Source organism: Cherax quadricarinatus, chromosome 71 (assembly GCF_038502225.1).
Source record: "Cherax quadricarinatus isolate ZL_2023a chromosome 71, ASM3850222v1, whole genome shotgun sequence".
Lineage (NCBI taxonomy): Eukaryota > Metazoa > Arthropoda > Malacostraca > Decapoda > Parastacidae > Cherax > Cherax quadricarinatus.
Genome location: NC_091362.1, coordinates 23,746,264 through 23,766,555, shown reverse-complemented (window position 1 = coordinate 23,766,555; position 20,292 = coordinate 23,746,264). Strand labels below are relative to the sequence as shown.

Below are 20,292 nucleotides of genomic sequence, written 5' to 3'. Positions count from 1 at the left end.
TAATGATGAATATTTAATTATTAATATGCTTATAGAGATGTTGCTTAAGTTTAGGCATGTTTTGAGGAGAGTATATGCACTTATGGCACTTCAGAGGTTGATCCAACAGTTTTTCTCCTGCTATAGGTGTCATTGTTACTACCATCCCACGCTCCTCCAAACATCGAATAACATCTGAAAAGTAAAGACAGTTTTAAATACCAAAGATAAGATTTAATTTGGAGTTAAAAATAATGATAATTTTTAAATCAAAATTAAATTTATTCACAGAACATTATTACAGATCTTTTTTTTTTTTAAATATGAGAGTACACATGTACACTCATGTATCATGTATACATATGGCATTTCAGGCAATTTAGACAAACTAATTTATAATAAAAAGATACACAGTTTAAAAGCTAGTAAGATTATTAACTACAAATAGGAAGGTAAGCCGTTGTGGAATTTTGGTCCTTATATCTGAATTGATGAGGCAAGATAAGGACTAAAGCTAGGACTAATACTATATTATGAAATAAACTGGCCATTATATAAAAAGCATATAATGACCAAGGTAACATTTATGAAGAGATTCAGGAAAACCAGTTAGCTGGACTAAAGTCCTGGAGCTGGAAATGAGAAGTACAGTGCTTGCACGCTGAAGGAGGGGGGTGGGGATTTTGCAGTTCAGAGTGTTATTTGAGGTGTGTCAGAACTCTTTTGGTAAGACAGTGAATGAATGATAGTGAAAGTGTTACTTCTTTTTCTAGTCGCCCTACTTCGGTCAGAGATGGACATTAATAAAAAAAAAACATTACATACTGAGAAGATGGAGTGAATATTTTGAGGAGCTGTTAAATGTTGAAGAAAGGGATGCATTGGCCAGGGAGAGAGGAAGAGCCAGATGTGAGTGGAGGAGGTGTGTGAGGCTGCTGTGGGTAAAATGAAAAGAATAAAGCAGGTGGGAATGATTGGGATCACGACAAAATTGTTAAAAGCAGGTGGGGATATAGTTTTGGAGTGGCTGGTGCTTTTGTTCAATAAATATATGAAAGGGAAGGTACCTAGGGATTAGCAGGGAGTATGCATAGTTAAAAAAAAAAAAAAAAAAAAAAAAAGTTAAAAATTATAAGAGAATAAGCCAGTTGAGTATATGCAGGCAAAGTGTATGGGAGAGTTGTTATTGAAAGAATTAAGAGTTAAGATGGAAAGCAGGACTGCAAATGAACAAATAGGTTTTAGGAAGGATAGGGGATATGTAGATCAAGTGTTTACACTGAATCATACAAGTGAAAAATATTTAGATAAGGATAAGGAAGCTTTTTTGCATTTATGTATTCTGAAAAGGCATAGGATAGGGTAGATAGGGAAGCAATGTGGCAGATGATGCAAGTGTATGGAATAGGTGGTAGATTACTAAAAGTTGTTAAGAGTTTTTAGGAGGATAGTGAGACTCAGATTACAGCATCCAGATGAAGGAGAGTATTTTCCAGTAAAAGCAGGCCTGAGACAGGGATATGTGATGTTGCCATGGTTGTTTAACACATTTATAGATGGGGTTGTAAAAGAAGTGAATGCTAGGGTATTGGGGAGAAGTGTGTGATCAAAATATATAGAATCTGATTACTGATTTCTGATTACAGTGCTTTTGGGAGATTCTGAACAGAAGTTGCAAAGGTTGGTGGATGAATTTAGAAGGGTATGTAAAAGAAGGAAATTAAAAGTGAATATAGAAAAGAGCAAGGTGGTGAGGATAACCAAAAAATTTAGGAATGAAAGACTGGCAATCAGACTGGAAGGAGGGAGTATGGAGAAACCGAATGTGCTTAGATATTTGGGAGTGAACTTGTCGGCAGATGAGTATATGAAAGACGAGGAGAACCATAAAATTGATGGGGAAAAGATGGGCAGTGCATTGAAGCATATGTAGAGGCAAAGAATATTATCCATGGAAGCAAAAAGGGAATTGTATGAGAGTATAGTGGTACCACACTCTTATATGGGTGTGAAGCATGGTTGTGAAATTGCAGCAAGGAGGCTGAAGGCAGTAGAGATGTCATGTCTGAGGGCAGTGTGTGGTATGAATATTATGAAAATTTGTAGCTTGGAGGTAAGGAGGAGGTGCAGGGTTACTAAAAGTGTTATCCAGAGGGCTGAAGGAAAATTACTGAGGCAATTCAGATATTTAGAGAGGATGGAGCAAAATGAGATGACCTGGATAGCATATAAATCTTCAGTGGAGGGAAGGCAGGATATTGGTCATCCTAGAAAAGGTTGGAGGGAGGAGGTAAAGGAGATATTGTATGCAAGGGGCTTGGACATTCAGCAAGTGTGTGAGCATGTTAGACAGGAGTGAAAAGAGGTAAGTGGTTTTTATGATTTTAAGTCCGAGCAAGGTAACATTTATGAAGGGATTCAGGAAAATGGTTAGCCAGACTTTAGTCCTGGAGATGGGAAGTACAGTGTCTGCACTATGGAGGGGTAGGGATATCTGCAGTTTTAAACTGTAGTATTAGTGCACCTCTGGCAAAACAGAGATGGTGAAAGCATTTCTTCTTTTTCAGGTCACCCTACCTCGGTGGAAAATGGCCAGTGTGCTAAAAAAATAAAAAATACAATATAATAATAATATACTCCACCCCCTGCCAGTTTGTTTTAGACCAAAAAAAGTACAAATGATGCAATTATAAAAATGCTTGAAATTCTTTATGCAGCTCTTGAAAATAATGAATACTCGGGGCCACATCATAGACCTGCAGAAAGTTTTCAATACAGTGGACAACAACATCCTGTACTTTAAACCAGACACCAGAACACCTCTATCAATGGCATATCCTTGTCAACTCGACCAGTTGACACAGGAGTGCATCAGGGCAGTGTTCTTGGCCCTTTGTTCCTTCTTGTATACTATATCAATAATCTCTCCAATGCATTTTGTCTCAATAATAATAATAATACCTAGGTAGTAGGTTGGTAGACAGCAACCTCCCAGGGAGGCACTACCATCCTGCCAAGTGAGTGTAAAACGGAAGCCTGTAATTGTTTTACACAATGGTAGGATTGCTGGTGTCTTTTTGTTCTGTCTCATACACATGCAAGATTTCAGGTACATCTTGCTACTTCTACTTACACTTATGTCACACTACACGTACGTTTTCTTTTTTTCAACAAACCGGCTGCATCCCACCAAGGCAGGGTGGCCCCAAAAAAAAAAAAAAAGAAAGTTTCTCTTTTTAAATTTAGTAATTTATACAGGAGAAGGGGTTACTAGGCCCTTGCTCCCGGCATTTTAGTCGCCTCTTACAACACGCATAGCTTACGGAGGAAGAATTCTGTTCCACTTCCCCATGGAGATAAGAGGAAATAAACAAGAACAAGAACTAGAAAGAAAATAGAAGAAAACCCAGAAGGGTGTGTATATATATGCTTGTACATGTATGTGTATTGTGACCTAAGTGTAAGTAGAAGTAGCAAGACATACCTGAAATCTTGCATGTTTATGAGACAGACAAAAAACACCAGCAATCCTACCATCATGTAAAACAATTACAGGCTTTCGTTTTACACTCACTTGGCAGGACAGTAGTACCTCCCTGGGCGGTTGCTGTCTACCAACCTACTACCTAGAAACATTTAAATATATACCAGAAATGTTATAAATGGTGAAAAGGTGACATTAAAACAATAAAGATGTCTAATACAAACCCACTACCATTAGAGTATGCTCCTCACTTAGCGACAAATTCGTTTACCAACGTGGTCTTAGGAACGGAACTCCATCGTTAAGTGAGGAGCGGCTGTACTCTGGAATATCAGCAAAAATAGAACATTTCTGCTACTTTGAGCTCAATTTCAAGCTATTTTCAGTCCTGAAAGTAATTAAAATCATATCTATTTCTGTAATATATCTTCCATTCTATCAAATGAGACCAAGAAACTGAAAATATAACCATAAAAACAATACAAAAATACACTGCGAAGTCGCTGTATTAAACCAAAATCACAGTTACAGTTTTTTTTTCTCGTTATACACTGCGTGCTGCAGGATTTTTTATATGGTGCTCACTACTGCATAAACCCATCTTCTCATATCTAGGCCCAAATTTACCACTCACAGCTTATCTGAGTGAGCTGAGCTCATGGCGTCATACTATGGGACCAGCACTGGATTCAAAGCCGTGATACAACGGGACCAACACTGAAAGGGTTAACAAGCACTTAATCTCCTTAACATAATTGAGACAGTAATGTGCTGTCAACGAAACCAGCTTGCATCCAATTCTGTCTCTGTTCTTCTTCCAGCCTTCCTTCAACTCCCATACATAACTGGTAATATATAAATATATCTTGTCCCATTTTAATTATATTGTAATACATGTATAAGGCTTTCTTTCTTTCAACACACCGGCCGTATCCCACTGAGGCAGGGTGGCCCAAAAGAAAAAATTAAAGTTTCTCCTTTTACATTTAGTAATATATACAGGAGAAGAGGTTACTAGCCCCTTGCTCTCAACATTTTAGTCGCCTCTCACAACACGCATGGCTTACGGAGGAAGAATTCTGTTCCACTTCCCCATGGAGGTAAGAGGAAATAAACAAGAACAAGAACTAGAAAGAAAATAGAAGAAAACCCAGAGGAGTGTGTGTGTATATATGCTTGTACATGTATGTGAAGTGTGACCTAAGTGTAAGTAGAAGTAGTAAGACGTACCTGAAATCTTGCATGTGTATGAGACAGAATAAAAAGACACCAGTAATCCTACCATCATGTAAAACAATTACTGGCTTCCGTTTTACACTCGCTTGGCAGGGCGGTAGTACCTCCCTGGGCGGTTGCTGTCTACCAACCTACTACCTAGCTGTAATATAAGTAACTTGCTGTATTTTCATCTCTATTCACTTACTCCACAAAACTGAAGATCAATGAATCAGTTCAAATATCTAATTCTTCAGTAACTGACAATTTGTTCATTAGCTACATTTCTTATTGTACTTATGATTATAGTTAACTGCATAAGAAGTCCTAGTTAATAGTCTATGTCTACTTCTTGAATAACATGAAAGCTTTATGATTAGATGCCCAAAATGCACTGCGTAATTAGTGGCTTTCTATGACGACCCTGTGACCACTTTCAATTTTGAAGTTTCCAACAGTGAAGGGGTTAACTAACTTTATCATTGCCATAAAGCACCTAAGTGTCACAGAAAATGGTTACACACTCACCTGCACTATCTAAAAAGTATCGTGTGTTGAAAGAGTTCCAGTGACGTTTGGTCTTCAAGCACGGAGAGTCAAAATCTTGGCTTATCATGTGTAGGTGTAACTGAGACATACTGGGAATTGCATGGTATCCATACCTGTTTGGAAATTCATTTTATATATTCATTTATTAATAAGCTGTATTGTATGTAATTCTGTGGGGTGTTTTATGTACAATAAACCACCCTAAGCTTTTAAGAAAAAATAATATAGTTTAGGGCAGTTCACACTGTTAAATGCAACTGCATGGTTCTCAATGCAAAAGTATTCAAATGCCCATAGGTAGACATCAATGGGTTTCAATATTTTGGAAATTTCCTAATGAAAGCATTTCCTCTTCTGAAGAAGATAACTATCCCAGAAGGATGTTCAGTGTATGCTTCATATGTGGTTCATGTACAGTCACTCGAGATGAAAAATGACAATAAGTGACCAGGAGATAATCCCCAAGAAGCTGAACTGACAAAGGGTGACAAATGTAAGCCAAGAATTGAGTAAAAGGCTTATTAACCCTTTACCAGGTAGGCATAACTTGTGTTCCTCCTAAAAGCATGTTAAATGTGGCATCATAGAAGCAAGCTATGGGAAGCTAGCTACTCCTACTTGATATCCAACCAACGGGAAGCCTTCTAGGAACTATGTCATCTACTGCATGGCCATCTGTTCTCCCATACCATTGGCTGGGTGAGCAACATGACAGTTTCTGAATTTGTTTCCAGTGCAAATTTAAATATTTGGGCAGTGTTTTCATATGCATATGAAGTACATGAGACATAAGTAACAATGCCATGTACAAGACCTTACAAATCACAAAAAAGGAGTAACTCAAGTGCTTACCACCAAGATAAAGAATATTGTCAAAGGCCCTGAATACTGGTAACATTGTATACATTGAAATTATTACAATTGTGGTTTTGTAATGCTAATACTGTGTTCACCTGTCTTTTCAGATGTAGCAGAATTTTTTTATGTATCAAAAGTCCACAGGAACAAGACTTTGCTGTCAGTGATCATGACTCTTGAGTGATGTAGATTCTTCAGATGAGGTGAAAATTTAAGAAGAATATGCACCTGAAGTATCATCACGCAAAGAACAACTTGAGGAATTATTATGGAATAAGCAGTTACAAAAAAAAAAAAAAAAAAAAAAAACATCAAACTGTGAGATGAGCACATGTGGATGAGGAACAGTTGTAAAACTAAATTGCCAACAACACTGAATGACATACAAATAAAAAAAGACATACAAATGACATACAAATAAAAAAATATCTTTTACCCATGTTCAAAAATGAGGCATCTTCATATATAGTGTCCATACAATTATTTGAGACATTTTTTACTCAAGACCTGATAGATCACATAGCATTTCAAATAATGAATAATAAAGTTTAAATATACATGCATGCCTTTTTTTTTTTTTTTTTTGGGTATTTTGAAATATTATATTGGGAAACTGTTGATACTTTTTGTAAGCAGTAGGCTCTCAATAACTCAAATTTTAGGATTTTTCCAGAAAACTACTGAAAATTTCCAAAAATTAAGTGAGAGTTATTCTTTAAGTCTATAATAATAGAATTTTGATTTAATGATCTTGACAAGTGCCCAGTAAAGGATTTAAAGAGGTCTGTTTTAACAAAGAATTGGGAGAGGAAGTAAGTTAATGAGGAATTGAAATGTGACAAAAGCAATAGGTGTTGTGAGAAGGCACAGGGAAAAATTGCATGACCCATTAGCAAGGATATATAGCAACTACATACTGTTTGGAAACAAAGCTGCAAATATTCAGCTAAACATATCGAAAAATGGTTCCCCCATTTCAAGATGCACTGATGGCAAATTTCTAGGGCTCAACATTGACTGCTGTCTTAAATTTCAGACCCCACATACAGCATATTTGCAAACAAATCTCCAAAACAGTAGACATCCTTTCTAGGATACAGTACTATGTATCCCAAATGGCACTTCTTGCTCTTTACCACTCTCTCATCTACCCTTACCTCACCTATGGTACATGTACATGGGGTTCAACCACAACAAATCACCTTAAACCTTTAATAATCCAACAAAAAGCTGCTGTGAGATCGATTAGAAACTCCTGCGTCAGGCAACACACGCCACTGCTATTTAAGAGCTTGAACCTGCTTAACATACAATATACTCACTTATATTATTGTGCCTAAAACATACACAGAACATTATTCTCCAATATTAACCATCCTCTCAAACTCCTTCTTTAGAACTACAACAGAATGCACTTGCATACCACAAGACACAAAACACTCTTTGATATCCCTCGTGTCTATCTCTCACTATGCAAAAATGCTATGCACATAAGGGCCCTAAAATTTGGAATTCATTACCTGAACATACAAAAGGGCCCCTGTCTGCACACCAATTCAAGGCTATGCTTAGAAATCACCTCATCTCCCAAAATTAACTACACAAACACTATATATTATCGCCACCAACAACTCAAAAATTCCTAAATGTCATAAGATTACTTAAAAATTAAAATGGTTTCAATCTCATTATGTAAAATGTGCCAAAATATAATACTGTAACCTGTTAATCAAGTCATCTCAATTATAAATTCAATTACTGCTAAACCACTACCTCTGTTGAAATATAAAAAAAAATGAAGTTCAGTTCAAACCAACTACAGTAATACCCTGGGTTTCGTCCTTAATCCGTTCCAGAACGTCAGCCAAAATCCGAAATGGATGAAAACCAAAGTAATATTTCCTATAAGAAATAATGTAAATCCAATTAATCCGTTCCAGTCACCCAAAAATATTAACAAAAAATACATTTTATAGAGAACAACTGTAGTTACACATACAAAAAACAATGCGAAATAAATATAAATGACTAATTTTAATAAGTGAACATTACATACCTTTATTGAAGACTCTTGTTGGCGTATTGAAGAAGGCGAGGAGGGGAGAGGGAGTTGAGGTTATTGTTTGTGTGACGGCCCCCTGCCAAACTAGCGGTTAAATTGTTAACCTGCCGGCCGGCAGTACCAAGGGTATGTCATCAAACCCAATGTGGGGACTGCTGAGCCGGCCTTAGAAGCAGTATTTACCAGAACACCTTACGGTATACATCTACTGGCAGTAGAGAGTATTCTTCTGACCAACTTATGGTATATCTACTGGCTTCTACTGGTTTTAGAAGCGCTCACCGCAGTTCACTGAGTCTGATGGCCGCATTCAGTGAACTTGCAACATAGTGTGTTCTGCAAGTAGTATTCACCAGACCACCTTACGGTGTATATCAACTGGTCTTAGAGGCATTTGACAGTACTCACCAGACCATCTTATGGTGTACTTCTACTGGCCTTAGAGAGCATTTACAAGACTAACAAGGAGTACAATTGTAGGTGATGCCTACGGACTCACCACCGACGCTAGTCAACTGTGGGCCAAGTCATGCTGACGCTGTAGTGTGACACTGTATGAAGAAAAGGTTGGAGTGTGACACTGAGAAAGGCTGGGATCATAGTATAACACTGAAGGAAGTATGACGGAGTGTAACACTGAAATAAGATAATAGGATCGTAGTGGAACACTGAGAAGAAAGGGTGCCGTGTGACACTAAGAAGATAGGATTGTAGTGTACACTGAATGGTGTCATGTGACTGGCCTCTGAGAAGAAAGACGCTATGCGGGTGATAGTGTGTGACGCAGAGACAAGGGTGTCAAGTGTGACACAGTAGAGAAAGTGTGTATGACGCAGAGAAAAGGGTGTCGTGTGACACAGAGAGCAGGAGTGTCGTGTGACACAGAGAAAAGGGTGTCAAGTGACATGGTTGAGAAGGAGGGTCACAACACGGACAAGTGTCATGTGACACAGAGCGTCATAAGGGTGTCGTGAGACACAGGACGAATGCAGTTGATTATAATTTATTACTGTACAAAGATGTTACTTATAATTTATTATTTTAGGAAAGAGGAGTGATTGGTGGAATGATGAAGTAAAGGGTGTGATAAAAGAGAAAAAGGTAGCTTACGAGAAGTTTTTACAAAGCAGAAGTGTTATAAGAAGAGCAGAGTATATGGAGAGTAAAAGAAAGGTGAAGAGAGTGGTGAGAGAGTGCAAAAGGAGAGCAGATGAAAGAGTGGGAGAGGCACTGTCAAGAAATTTTAATGAAAATAAGAAAAAATTTTGGAGTGAGTTAAACAAGTTAAGAATGCCTAGGGAAAGTATGGATTTGTCAGTTAAAAACAGAGTAGGGGAGTTAGTAGATGGGGAGAGGGAGGTATTAGGTAGATGGCAAGAGTATTTTGAGGAACTTTTAAATGTTGAGGAAGAAAGGGAGGCGGTAATTTCATGCATTGGCCAGGGAGGTATACCATCTTTTAGGAGTGAAGAAGAGCAGAATGTAAGTGTGGTGGAAGTACGTGAGGCATTACGTAGAATGAAAGGGGGTAAAGCAGCTGGAACTGATGCGATCATGACAGAAATGTTAAAAGCAGGGGGGGATAAAGTGTTGGAGTGGTTGGTACTTTTGTTTAATAAATGTATGAAAGAGGGGAAGGTACCTAGGGATTGGCGGAGAGCATGTATAGTCCCTTTATAAAAAGGGAAAGGGGACAAAAGAGATTGTAAAAATTATACAGGAATAAGTTTACTGAGTATACCAGGAAAAGTATACGGTAGGGTTATAATTGAAAGAATTAGAGGTAAGACAGAATGTAGGATTGGGGATGAGCAGGGAGGCTTCAGAGTGGGTAGGGGATGTGTAGATCAAGTGTTTACATTGAAGCATATATGTGAACAGTATTTAGATAAAGGTAGGGAAGTTTTTATTGCATTTATGGATTTAGAAAAGGCATATGATAGAGTGGATAGAGGAGCAATGTGGCAGATGTTGCAAGTATATGGAATAGGTGGTAAGTTACTAAATGCTGTAAAGAGTTTTTATGAGGATAGTGAGGCTCAGGTTAGGGTATGTAGAAGAGAGGGAGAATATTTCCCGGTAAAAGTAGGTCTTAGACAGGGATGTGTAATGTCACCATGGTTGTTTAATATATTTATAGATGGGGTTGTGAAAGAAGTAAATGCTAGGGTGTTCGGGAGAGGGGTGGGATTAAATTATGGGGAATCAAATTCAAAATGGGAACTGACACAGTTACTTTTTGCTGATGATACTGTGCTTATGGGAGAGTCTAAAGAAAAATTGCAAAGGTTAGTGGATGAGTTTGAGAATGTGTGTAAAGGTAGAAAGTTGAAAGTGAACATAGAAAAGAGTAAGGTGATGAGGGTATCAAATGATTTAGATAAAGAAAAATTGGATATCAAATTGGGGAGGAGGAGTATGGAAGAAGTGAATGTTTTCAGATACTTGGGAGTTGACGTGTCGGCGGATGGATTTATGAAGGATGAGGTTAATCATAGAATTGATGAGGGAAAATAGGTGAGTGGTGCGTTGAGGTATATGTGGAGTCAAAAAACGTTATCTATGGAGGCAAAGAAGGGAATGTATGAAAGTATAGTAGTACCAACACTCTTATATGGATGTGAAGCTTGGGTGGTAAATGCAGCAGCGAGGAGACGGTTGGAGGCAGTGGAGATGTCCTGCCTAAGGGCAATGTGTGGTGTAAATATTATGCAGAAAATTCGGAGTGTGGAAATTAGGAGAAGGTGTGGAGTTAATAAAAGCATTAGTCAGAGGGCAGAAGAGGGGTTGTTGAGGTGGTTTAGTCATTTAGAGAGAATGGATCAAAGTAGAATGACATGGAAAGCATATAAATCTATAGGGGAAGGAAGGAGGGGTAGGGGTCGTCCTCAAAAGGGTTGGAAAGAGGGGGTAAAGGAGGTTTTGTGGGCAAGGGGCTTGGACTTCCAGCAAGCGTACATGAGCGTGTTAGATAGGAGTGAATGGAGACGAATGATACTTGGGACCTGACAATCTGTTGGAGTGTGAGCAGGGTAATATTTAGTGAAGGGATTCAGGGAAACTGGTTATTTTCTTATAGTCGGACTTGAGTCCTGGAAATGGGAAGTACAATGCCTGCACTTTAAAGGAGGGGTTTGGGATATTGGCAGTTTGGAGGGATATGTTGTGTATCTTTATACGTATATGCTTCTAAACTGTTGTATTCTGAGCACCTCTGCAAAAGCAGTGATAATGTGTGAGTGTGGTGAAAGTGTTGAATGATGATGAAAGTATTTTCTTTTTGGGGATTTTCTTTCTTTTTTGGGTCACCATGCCTCGGTGGGAGACGGCCGACTTGTTGAAAAAAAAAAAATATATATATATATATAGTGACACAGTAGTGTCAGAAAGTTGTACCCTGTGTGTATGGTCATGAATTATTATTATTTTAGGATTTGTTTGTACAAAGATGCTAATTATAATTTATTATTGTAACATGTATGTGTATATTATCAGACGTTAGAATACCTCTAGACCTAAGATTGTTTTTATATAATATTAAAGATAATTTATTTTAATGCTTATTTTGTATCCCGAACTCTTATATTACGACACCAAATGGAAGCCCAATTGGTGTTTTTGTAATAGTTTGGAAGGGAAATCCCCCTCCATAAGGACTTCAGGAATCAAAGCCCTATCCGGTGTTGCTTCCCTTTATCTTTTACTGGCACTAGGACCAGCTTGTGAGTTACTGCACCCCTGTCACACAAAAAATCTGTCCTGAGAGGCCTGTTTCTGGCATCTCTTTAAGATTTGCCTAAAATGGGACAAGACATTGTCATTAACATACTGCAGACACGGCTTGCAACAGTTTTGTTAGGGTGATAATTCTCCACTTAACTTTGCAACTGAAGAAGGCACATTCTCCCCTCTCTCTTCCTCCTCTTCCTCTGAAGCAATTTCCTTAGCTGCAACCTGTTGCTGTTCCAGTTGAAGGTCTTTCAGCTCTTCAGTGGTTAGCTCATCCCTATGGTCCTCCACCAACTCTTCCACATCCCATACATCCTGGCGAGCTCAGCCACACATACGCCACTTTCATATTTTGCTACAAGTTCTTTCTTGAATTCTATCATGTTTCTCACCTTTACCAAAGGGCTGGCACTCTGAACTTTCTTTGGCTCCATGGTGGCTTATTTCACAGACGCAATCAATAAACAAGCACATAAAACAATGGATGAATGCACGGAGTATTGCTAACTCAATGAGAGACAGAGGCAGACCAAGTCTGGTACACGTGAAAAGCAACATCCCGGGCAGGTGGACGCATCTGGTACGGACGATTCCTGAGTGGATGTACGAAACCCAGGGGAAATTTTCGCCCAGAAAAGTGCTCGAAATCCAAATTGTATGATTTCCACACTGGACAAAAACCAGAGGTCCACTGTATGTTATATATGCCTAGTATGTATTAAGTACTCTGTTAAGCATAGGTTTAGTCTGCCCAAAATGCCCCGGAATGATAGTGGCTTTCTTTGTACCTAGCAAATCAAAATGGTAATTACACATTGTAAACTATGCAAAGAAATAAAATCCTTAATCCTTATGAAAATAGTATAAATGACAGACACCTGGAAAACTAAAAATGTGATCCTAATATACAGATAGACAAGAAGCACTAAACTACAGACCTGTTTTGGTAACTACAATGCTAAATAAGGAAAGAAAAGTGTATGGGGGCAAAAACGAGAGATGTACCAGAGCACAACAATACATATACTTTCTATAGATGTAAGATATTGTCTTTAAATGCTACAGCAAGAAGGTTAGTATCATTGGAGCTGTCATATTTGAGAGCTATATGTCATGTGAATACCATGCAGAGATCATAGAAAAAATTAGAAAACATTGTGGAATTATGAAACATGTAATCTTGGAGGCTGAGGAGAGGTTGTTGAGGATGGAGCAGCATAGGATGGCCAAGAAATTTAAACCAAAATGTTTATTTCTCCCCCTCAAAAAATGAAGCTTATAATGGTTAAAAAATAAGTAATATGTATTGTAAACTTAATGGAAAGCCTCTGGTTATGCAGAGCATTCTGGACAGGCTAAGACAATCTCAAGACTAGGACTTAACAATACATGACACCACATAGTGAAAGTTTAGATGGCTTGAAAGTTAAGTTTCATACATGTGATATATAGACAGTAATCCAGACTGGACCTGGACTGACAATTTTAGTTATAATGATTATTAAGTTGTAGAAATATAATAGTAGTGACAATAATGCACGAATATAAATGCTAACTGGGTCTGAATTATTATTATTATTATTATTATTATTATTATTATTATTATTATTATTATGGGAGAACACTAAACCTATAAGGATTATACAGTGCCTGTGGGGGGTGTAAGCCATTCAGGCTCAATTCAGAGAACTGGAGCACAGACCCAATTCCCTAGATCCAGAGCCCCTCACCAGCATCAAGGAACCTCCTGTGAGGGGAACTGGGTCTGAAGAACCTGGTTATGGTAAATATATTAGACATTTGTAATGAATCATTGAAAAAATTTACATCAGATTTAAAGATGGTTTTCAATTATATATTTTTTTTTTTAAGTTGGCAGATAAGATTTTTCCATATTTTAGAGCCTTTTATCTACACGATTTTTTAAATATCAAGAGAGATACTGGTTTCTTATATTGTAACTACAGTCGAACCTCGGTTTTCAAGTTTAATCCATTCCAGATGTCGATTCAACGACTAAAATCAACCAAAGCAATTTTTCCCATAAAGAATAATGTAAATAAAATTCATCCATTCCAGACCCCAAATGACAATTTAATAATATATTAATAGGGGGATAAGTCTGTTGAGTATACCTGGTAAAGTGTATGGTAGAGTTATTATTGAAAGAATTAAGAGTAAGATGGAGAATAGGATAGCAGATGAACAAGGAGGCTTTAGGAAAGGTAGGGGGTGTGTGGACCAGGTGTTTACAGTGAGACATATAAGTGAACAGTATTTAGATAAGGCTAAAGAAGTCTTTGTGGCATTTATGGATTTGGAAAAGGCGTATGACAGGGTGGATAGGGCGGCAATGTGGCAGATGTTGCAGGTGTATAGTGTAGGAGGTAGGTTACTGAAAGCAGTGAAGAGTTTTTACGAGGATAGTGAGGCTCAAGTTAGAGTATGTAGGAAAGAGGGAAATTATTTCCCAGTAAAAGTAGGCCTTAGACAAGGATGTGTGATGTCACCATGGTTGTTTAATATATTTATAGATGGGGTTGTAAGAGAAGTAAATGTGAGGGTCTTGGCAAAAGGCGTGGAGTTAAAAGATAAAGAATCACACAAAGTGGGAGTTGTCACAGTTGCTCTTTGCTGATGACACTGTGCTCTTGGGAGATTCTGAAGAGAAGTTGCAGAGATTGGTGGATGAATTTGGTAGGGTGTGCAAAAGAAGAAAATTAAAAGTGAATACAGGAAAGAGTAAGGTTATGAGGATAACAAAAAGATTAGGTGATTAAAGATTGGATATCAGATTGGAGGGAGAGAGTATGGAGGAGGTGAATGTATTCAGATATTTGGGAGTGGATGTGTCAGCGGATGGGTCTATGAAAGATGAGGTGAATCATAGAATTGATGAGGGGAAAAGGGTGAGTGGTGCACTTAGGAGGCTGTGGAGACAAAGAACTTTGTCCTTGGAGGCAAAGAGGGGAATGTATGAGAGTATAGTTTTACCAACGCTCTTATATGGGTGTGAAGCATGGGTGATGAATGTTGCAGCGAGGAGAAGGCTGGAGGCAGTGGAGATGTCATGTCTGAGGGCAATGTGTGGTGTGAATATAATGCAGAGAATTCGTAGTTTGGAAGTTAGGAGGAGGTGCGGGATTACCAAAACTGTTGTCCAGAGGGCTGAGGAAGGGTTGTTGAGGTGGTTCGGACACGTAGAGAGAATGGAGGGAAACAGAGTGACTTCAAGAGTATCAGTCTGTAGTGGAAGGAAGGCGGGGTAGGGGTTGGCCTAGGAAAGGTTGGAGGGAGGGGGTAAAGGAGGTTTTGTGTGCGAGGGGCTTGGACTTCCAGCAGGCATGCATGAGCGTGTTTGATAGGAGTGAATGGAGACAAATGGTTTTTAATACTTGACGTGCTGTTGGAGTGTGAGCAAAGTAACACTTATGAAAGGGTTCAGGGAAACCGGCAGGCCGGACTTGAGTCCTGGAGATGGGAAGTACAGTGCCTGCACTCTGAATGAGGGGTGTTAATGTTGCAGTTTAAAGACTGTAGTGTAAAGCACCCTTCTGGCAAGACAGTGATGGAGTGAATGATGGTGAAAGTTTTTCTTTTTCGGGCCACCCTGCCTTGGTGGGAATTGGTCAGTGTGATAATAATAATAAATATAATTAATAATGTACTACTACATAAAATGATGTATAAAATTATACAGCACAGGAAAACTGTAAAAATGAGTACTAAATGAAAATTTACCTGAAATACTATACAGTAAATTAAAATTTAACCTGTCAGAGGAGAGCTAATGGCATACTGGAAGCAGGAGGTGGAGGAGAGGAAGGGGATGTTACTGCTTGGAAGGAGTCTCACCTTCTATTAATACCTTAGGTAACTGTTCTGGAGTTGTTTCTCTCCTTTGTCTTTTTTTCATCACTAAGACCTTGTTCTAGCTCACTGGTTCTTTGTCTCATTAAAAACCTGTTCAGTGAGGCTTGTTTCAGGCTCCGTTTTAACACTTGTCTAAATTGAGACATTACACTGTCACTGTACATGTTAGAGAGACAGATGGCCACTGCTTTCTCTGGATGGTATTTTCAGCAAACTCCTGCACTTCATACCATTTAGCACACATTTCCTTAGACAAGTGTAATGGGCTCCTCCACTGCAATCTATTGCTGCTCCTTCTGAAGGTCTACAAGTTCTTCTGTGGTGAGTTCAGTTCTATGCTCCTCCACCAACTCCTCCACATCATCTTCAGTCACCTCTCGACCCAAAGTCTTCCCCAGGGACAATATCCTCTACCAGCTCAGGCTGATCTTCAAAGCCTTCAAAATCCCTGGCTGCCACAAAGTCAGGACACAATTTCTTCCATGCTGACTGCATGGTCCTGAAAGACACATTTGCCCCAGACTTTGTCTGTAAGCCTCAAGCAGGTGAGGATATCAAAATAGTCCTTCCAGAACTCCAAGGGTTAAATTTGTTTCTGAAGTGACTTCAAAGCACCTTTCAACAAGTGCTTTGGTGTAGTTTCTGTAAGTCAGAAATGACGTGCTGGTCCATGGGCTCAATGAGAGGAGTGGTGTTAGGGGGCAGGAACTTCAGTTATAAAACTGAACTACTTCAGCAACATATTTTCCAAGCTTGGAGGATGAGCAGGAACATTATACATAAATAAAAGGGCAACTGCCTTTAATGAGGTACTTTTGACAGTGGGAGCAGACGCAACGTGAGCTGCTTTGTCCCGTTCCATACACTTGTCCGTTGACAACCAAGAGAACATACGAAAACTGGGACATTTTTTCTTGAACACCTCATTCAAAAACAGATTTATTCGACAAGTAATGCAATCAACGACCGAGGTTCAACTGTATTTGCTATGCTGCAGTTTTCAAAGAATAATTTGAGAAATGGGTTAATGTTTGTACTGAGTGTCCTGTAAATCTATGCACAGTATTAAATGCAGATATGTTTTGTGTGTAGAAAATTTAAAAGTTTGAATAGGGGTGGTGTGTGTTGTCTGGAACCTGACTGAGTAATCATTCTAACAACAGATTTTTGTTGATTAATGAAGGGTAAATTTTAGGTTACTTGTCGTTACAAGATGAATAAAGCCAAGGAGGAAAGAAGGAGGAGGTAAGAGTCATCCCAGGAGGGTTAGCAGGAGGGAATACAGGAGGTTTCAAGTGCTAGGAGCTTGATCACCTAGTAAACATGTATGAGAGTGCTATACTGGAGTAAGTGGAGACAACTGATTTTTGTTGCTTGAAATGCTGTTGGAGTGTGAGCATGGTAACATACAAAAAGACTCGGGGGGGGGGGGGGGGGGGGGGAACCTGTTAGCCAGACTTAAATTATTCGAAGTAAAAAGGGCAGTGCCTGCACTGAAGAAGGGGGCGGGAAGGTTGCAGATGGAGGGTAATTTGAATTGTGATGTCAGCACACTTCTGGCAAGACAACAGAATGAAGGATGGTGAACGAGTTTCCTTTTCTGGGCCACCCTTTCTTGATGGTGGGAGTCAGCCGTTAGGTCAATAAACACAAAATAATGAGATTAATACATTAATTTTTTTTTTCTTCAAAAAATTATGGGAACAATCCACTGGTACAAGTCCGGCCATCACTGATCTGGCAATCACTAATCTGGTTCCATCACTAATCCAGCACTAATTTTGGCTAGTGCAATCTCAAATGTCCCAGGTCACCTCACCAACCTCCTGCTACTTACTACCCAAGTATACGTGCATTTGCTCAATATCACGAACATAGGTAAATCATTATAATCAACACAGTTGAACCCGGGATTTCATACTTAATCAATTCCAGAAGGTTGGTCTAAATCCGAAATGGATGAAAACTGAAGCAATATTTCCCATAAGAAATAATGTAAATCCAATTAATCTGTTTCAGACACCCAAAAATATTAACAAAAAATTAATTTTATATAGAATAACTATAGTGTTGAAGCTCTTCAGTAGTTAGATCTTCCCTGTGGTTGTCCACCAACTCTTCCACATCCTGGCCACTTACATCCAACCCCAGGGACTTCCCCAAAGCCACAATAGATTCCACAACAGGCATAGGTCACAAAATTTACACTAACTTATATTTCAATTCAATTCAAAGTTTATTCTCTATAAGGATTACAATGACGAGTTTACAGAATTTGGTTATTGTGTGGTTTGCATGTAGTAAAATACTAATTACAGAGGGTGCCACTAGAACACCTAGCATGGCTAGGCATTTCGGGCAGACTTAGAATAATTCTTAACTTTAAAATATTACAAATTATGAGGAAAGTTGGTATTATGGCTAGTGACTAAATACTAGTTTGTGAGTTTAGCAATGTGAATGCTTTTGTTTTGGCACAATACATAGTTTCAGTATTGGAGTATCACAGGCCAACTTATGACTAGTTAGGATTCATTATTTTAAGATTGAGATTGATATTTCGGTTTATGGTCAAATGGGTGAGCGAGTGTAAGTGTGAACCACCACCACCAGGTGGTATTCGTGTAATTAGATGACGGGGTGTATCAGGGAGATAAGATGTTTTCTAATGGTAGTTTTGAAGGTGATGAAGGTGTCTGCAGTTCTAGAGTTTTCAGGTAGGGTGTTCCAGATTTTAGGGCCTTTGACATACACTGAATTTTTGTAAAGGTTTAGTCGGACACGGGGAATGTCAGAGATGCTTGTGTCTGGTGTTATGCCTGTGGGTTCTGTCACAACTATCAAGAAAGCATTTTAGGTCAAGGTTAATATTGGAATTTAAGGTCCTGTAGATGTAGACTGCACAGTAGTAAGTGTGGATGTACTGAACAGGGAGTAAGTTTAGATCTATGAAGAGTGGGGGGGTGTGTTGCCAGGGATGGGATTTAGTGATTATTCTTACTGCGGCTTTTTAGTAACAGAATTAAGCATTAAAACACAATAAAAAGTAAAATACATATACATTATATTCATTACTTACCTTAAAATATTTGTAGTCTTAATGTAGGGCGAGAGGTGAGTAGTATTTATTTGTAGTCCCAGGCAGACTACATCCCAGGCGGAATACATCCACCTGGGCTGTACCTACCGGCTACACACACTGTGGCCCACAGCCATATTATTGCCATTGACATACCATGTTCACTGAGTTTAATCGTTTCTAACAACTACCTTCAGATGCCATCATAAACAAAGGGAGAATTAATGAAAAATTCATGCCAAGAATTGTAAACAGACAGTTTTCTCTAATGCTAGACCAGAGAAAATGTAATGTTTACCCTCCACCGAGACCCTGCCCCTCAATAGCATATAAACATTGCATGTTTATGCTATGTAACATATTTCTTACATAATTTTGAAAAAAAAAAAAAATCACAGATGGATTAACCCCTTCAGGGTCCAAGGCCAAAATCTGAAATGGTGCTCCAGTGTCCAGGAAATTTTGAAAAAAAAAAAAAAATATTTTTTCTTACAGAATTAAAGAGCATATTTTTGTGAAGGTAATAAGACAAAAAAAAAATTTCTGATCAGTACTTACCGAGATACAGTTCCAAGAAGTTTGTCCAAAATGATGTGGTGGCGGCAACATCGACGAATTCCACATACCCGCATTACATTATTTAGCGGTTTATATAGTTTTTTCTTTTCTTTTCCAATTTTTTTCTTTTCCTACTAACATTTGGGGCCTGAGAGACCAATATTGTATATAATGTATATATATAAACTCACTGTATTGAACACAATAACCGCACTAAAGTTATTATGATATTATTGTTTACCACTGTTGTTTATTACAATAAACATGCACAAATCTTGTATAATACTAATGTTCTATCATATATTTACATATTTACAATCACTGGACATGGTTTTAGAACTGCTGGAGCTTGTGGAACTCCTTGAAACAAGGCACCATGCACAGAGGCACCTTACATTCCTCACACATAAACCGAGTGTCTTTGAGTCTTTGTTGCCGTCGTTTTGTTTGTGCACAGACGATGCATCTCTTCTGAGCAAATTTCTTCTGAGTTGAAGGAAGCTGTATTATGAAATGATCACCTTCCCTCCTCAAACGCTTGGGTATATCCTGAGGAATTCGAGGACCGTGTTGTATAGCAGGTGTTCTTACCTGGTACTTCATTATGAGTTGTCTGACAACAGACAAACAAAATTCACCATACGGTGGTCTGTTGCCAGTCTTTATTTGGTACATATTATATGCATTGAGCATTGAAATGTCCATGAGATGGAAGAAAAGTTTCATGTACCACTTGTAACTCTTACGAACACAGTCAACAAAACCAATCTGCATGTCACATTTGTCAACCAAGCGCATGTTTTGTGTATAATCAATCACTGTCACTGGTTTTCGAATACGTTCATTAGTCACTCGATCAACTTTGCCACTGTCTTGCATTTCATTACGGTGAATGGTTGTCAACAA

The 20,292-nt window shown here is 38.5% G+C and overlaps 1 protein-coding gene across 1 annotated transcript in view; it reads right to left on the bottom strand.

The window, feature by feature from the left end:
* Positions 1-20,292, bottom strand: part of Aptx (aprataxin) — a 63,786-nt gene continuing 43,494 nt past the window's right edge. The window contains exons 3-4 of the mRNA XM_070100180.1: positions 5,207-5,340; positions 1-174 (exon numbers count right to left, since the gene is read on the bottom strand). Of these exons, the coding sequence (XP_069956281.1) occupies positions 14-174; positions 5,207-5,340 (295 nt within the window). The 3' untranslated portion in view covers positions 1-13. The remainder of the gene's footprint in view (positions 175-5,206; positions 5,341-20,292) is intronic.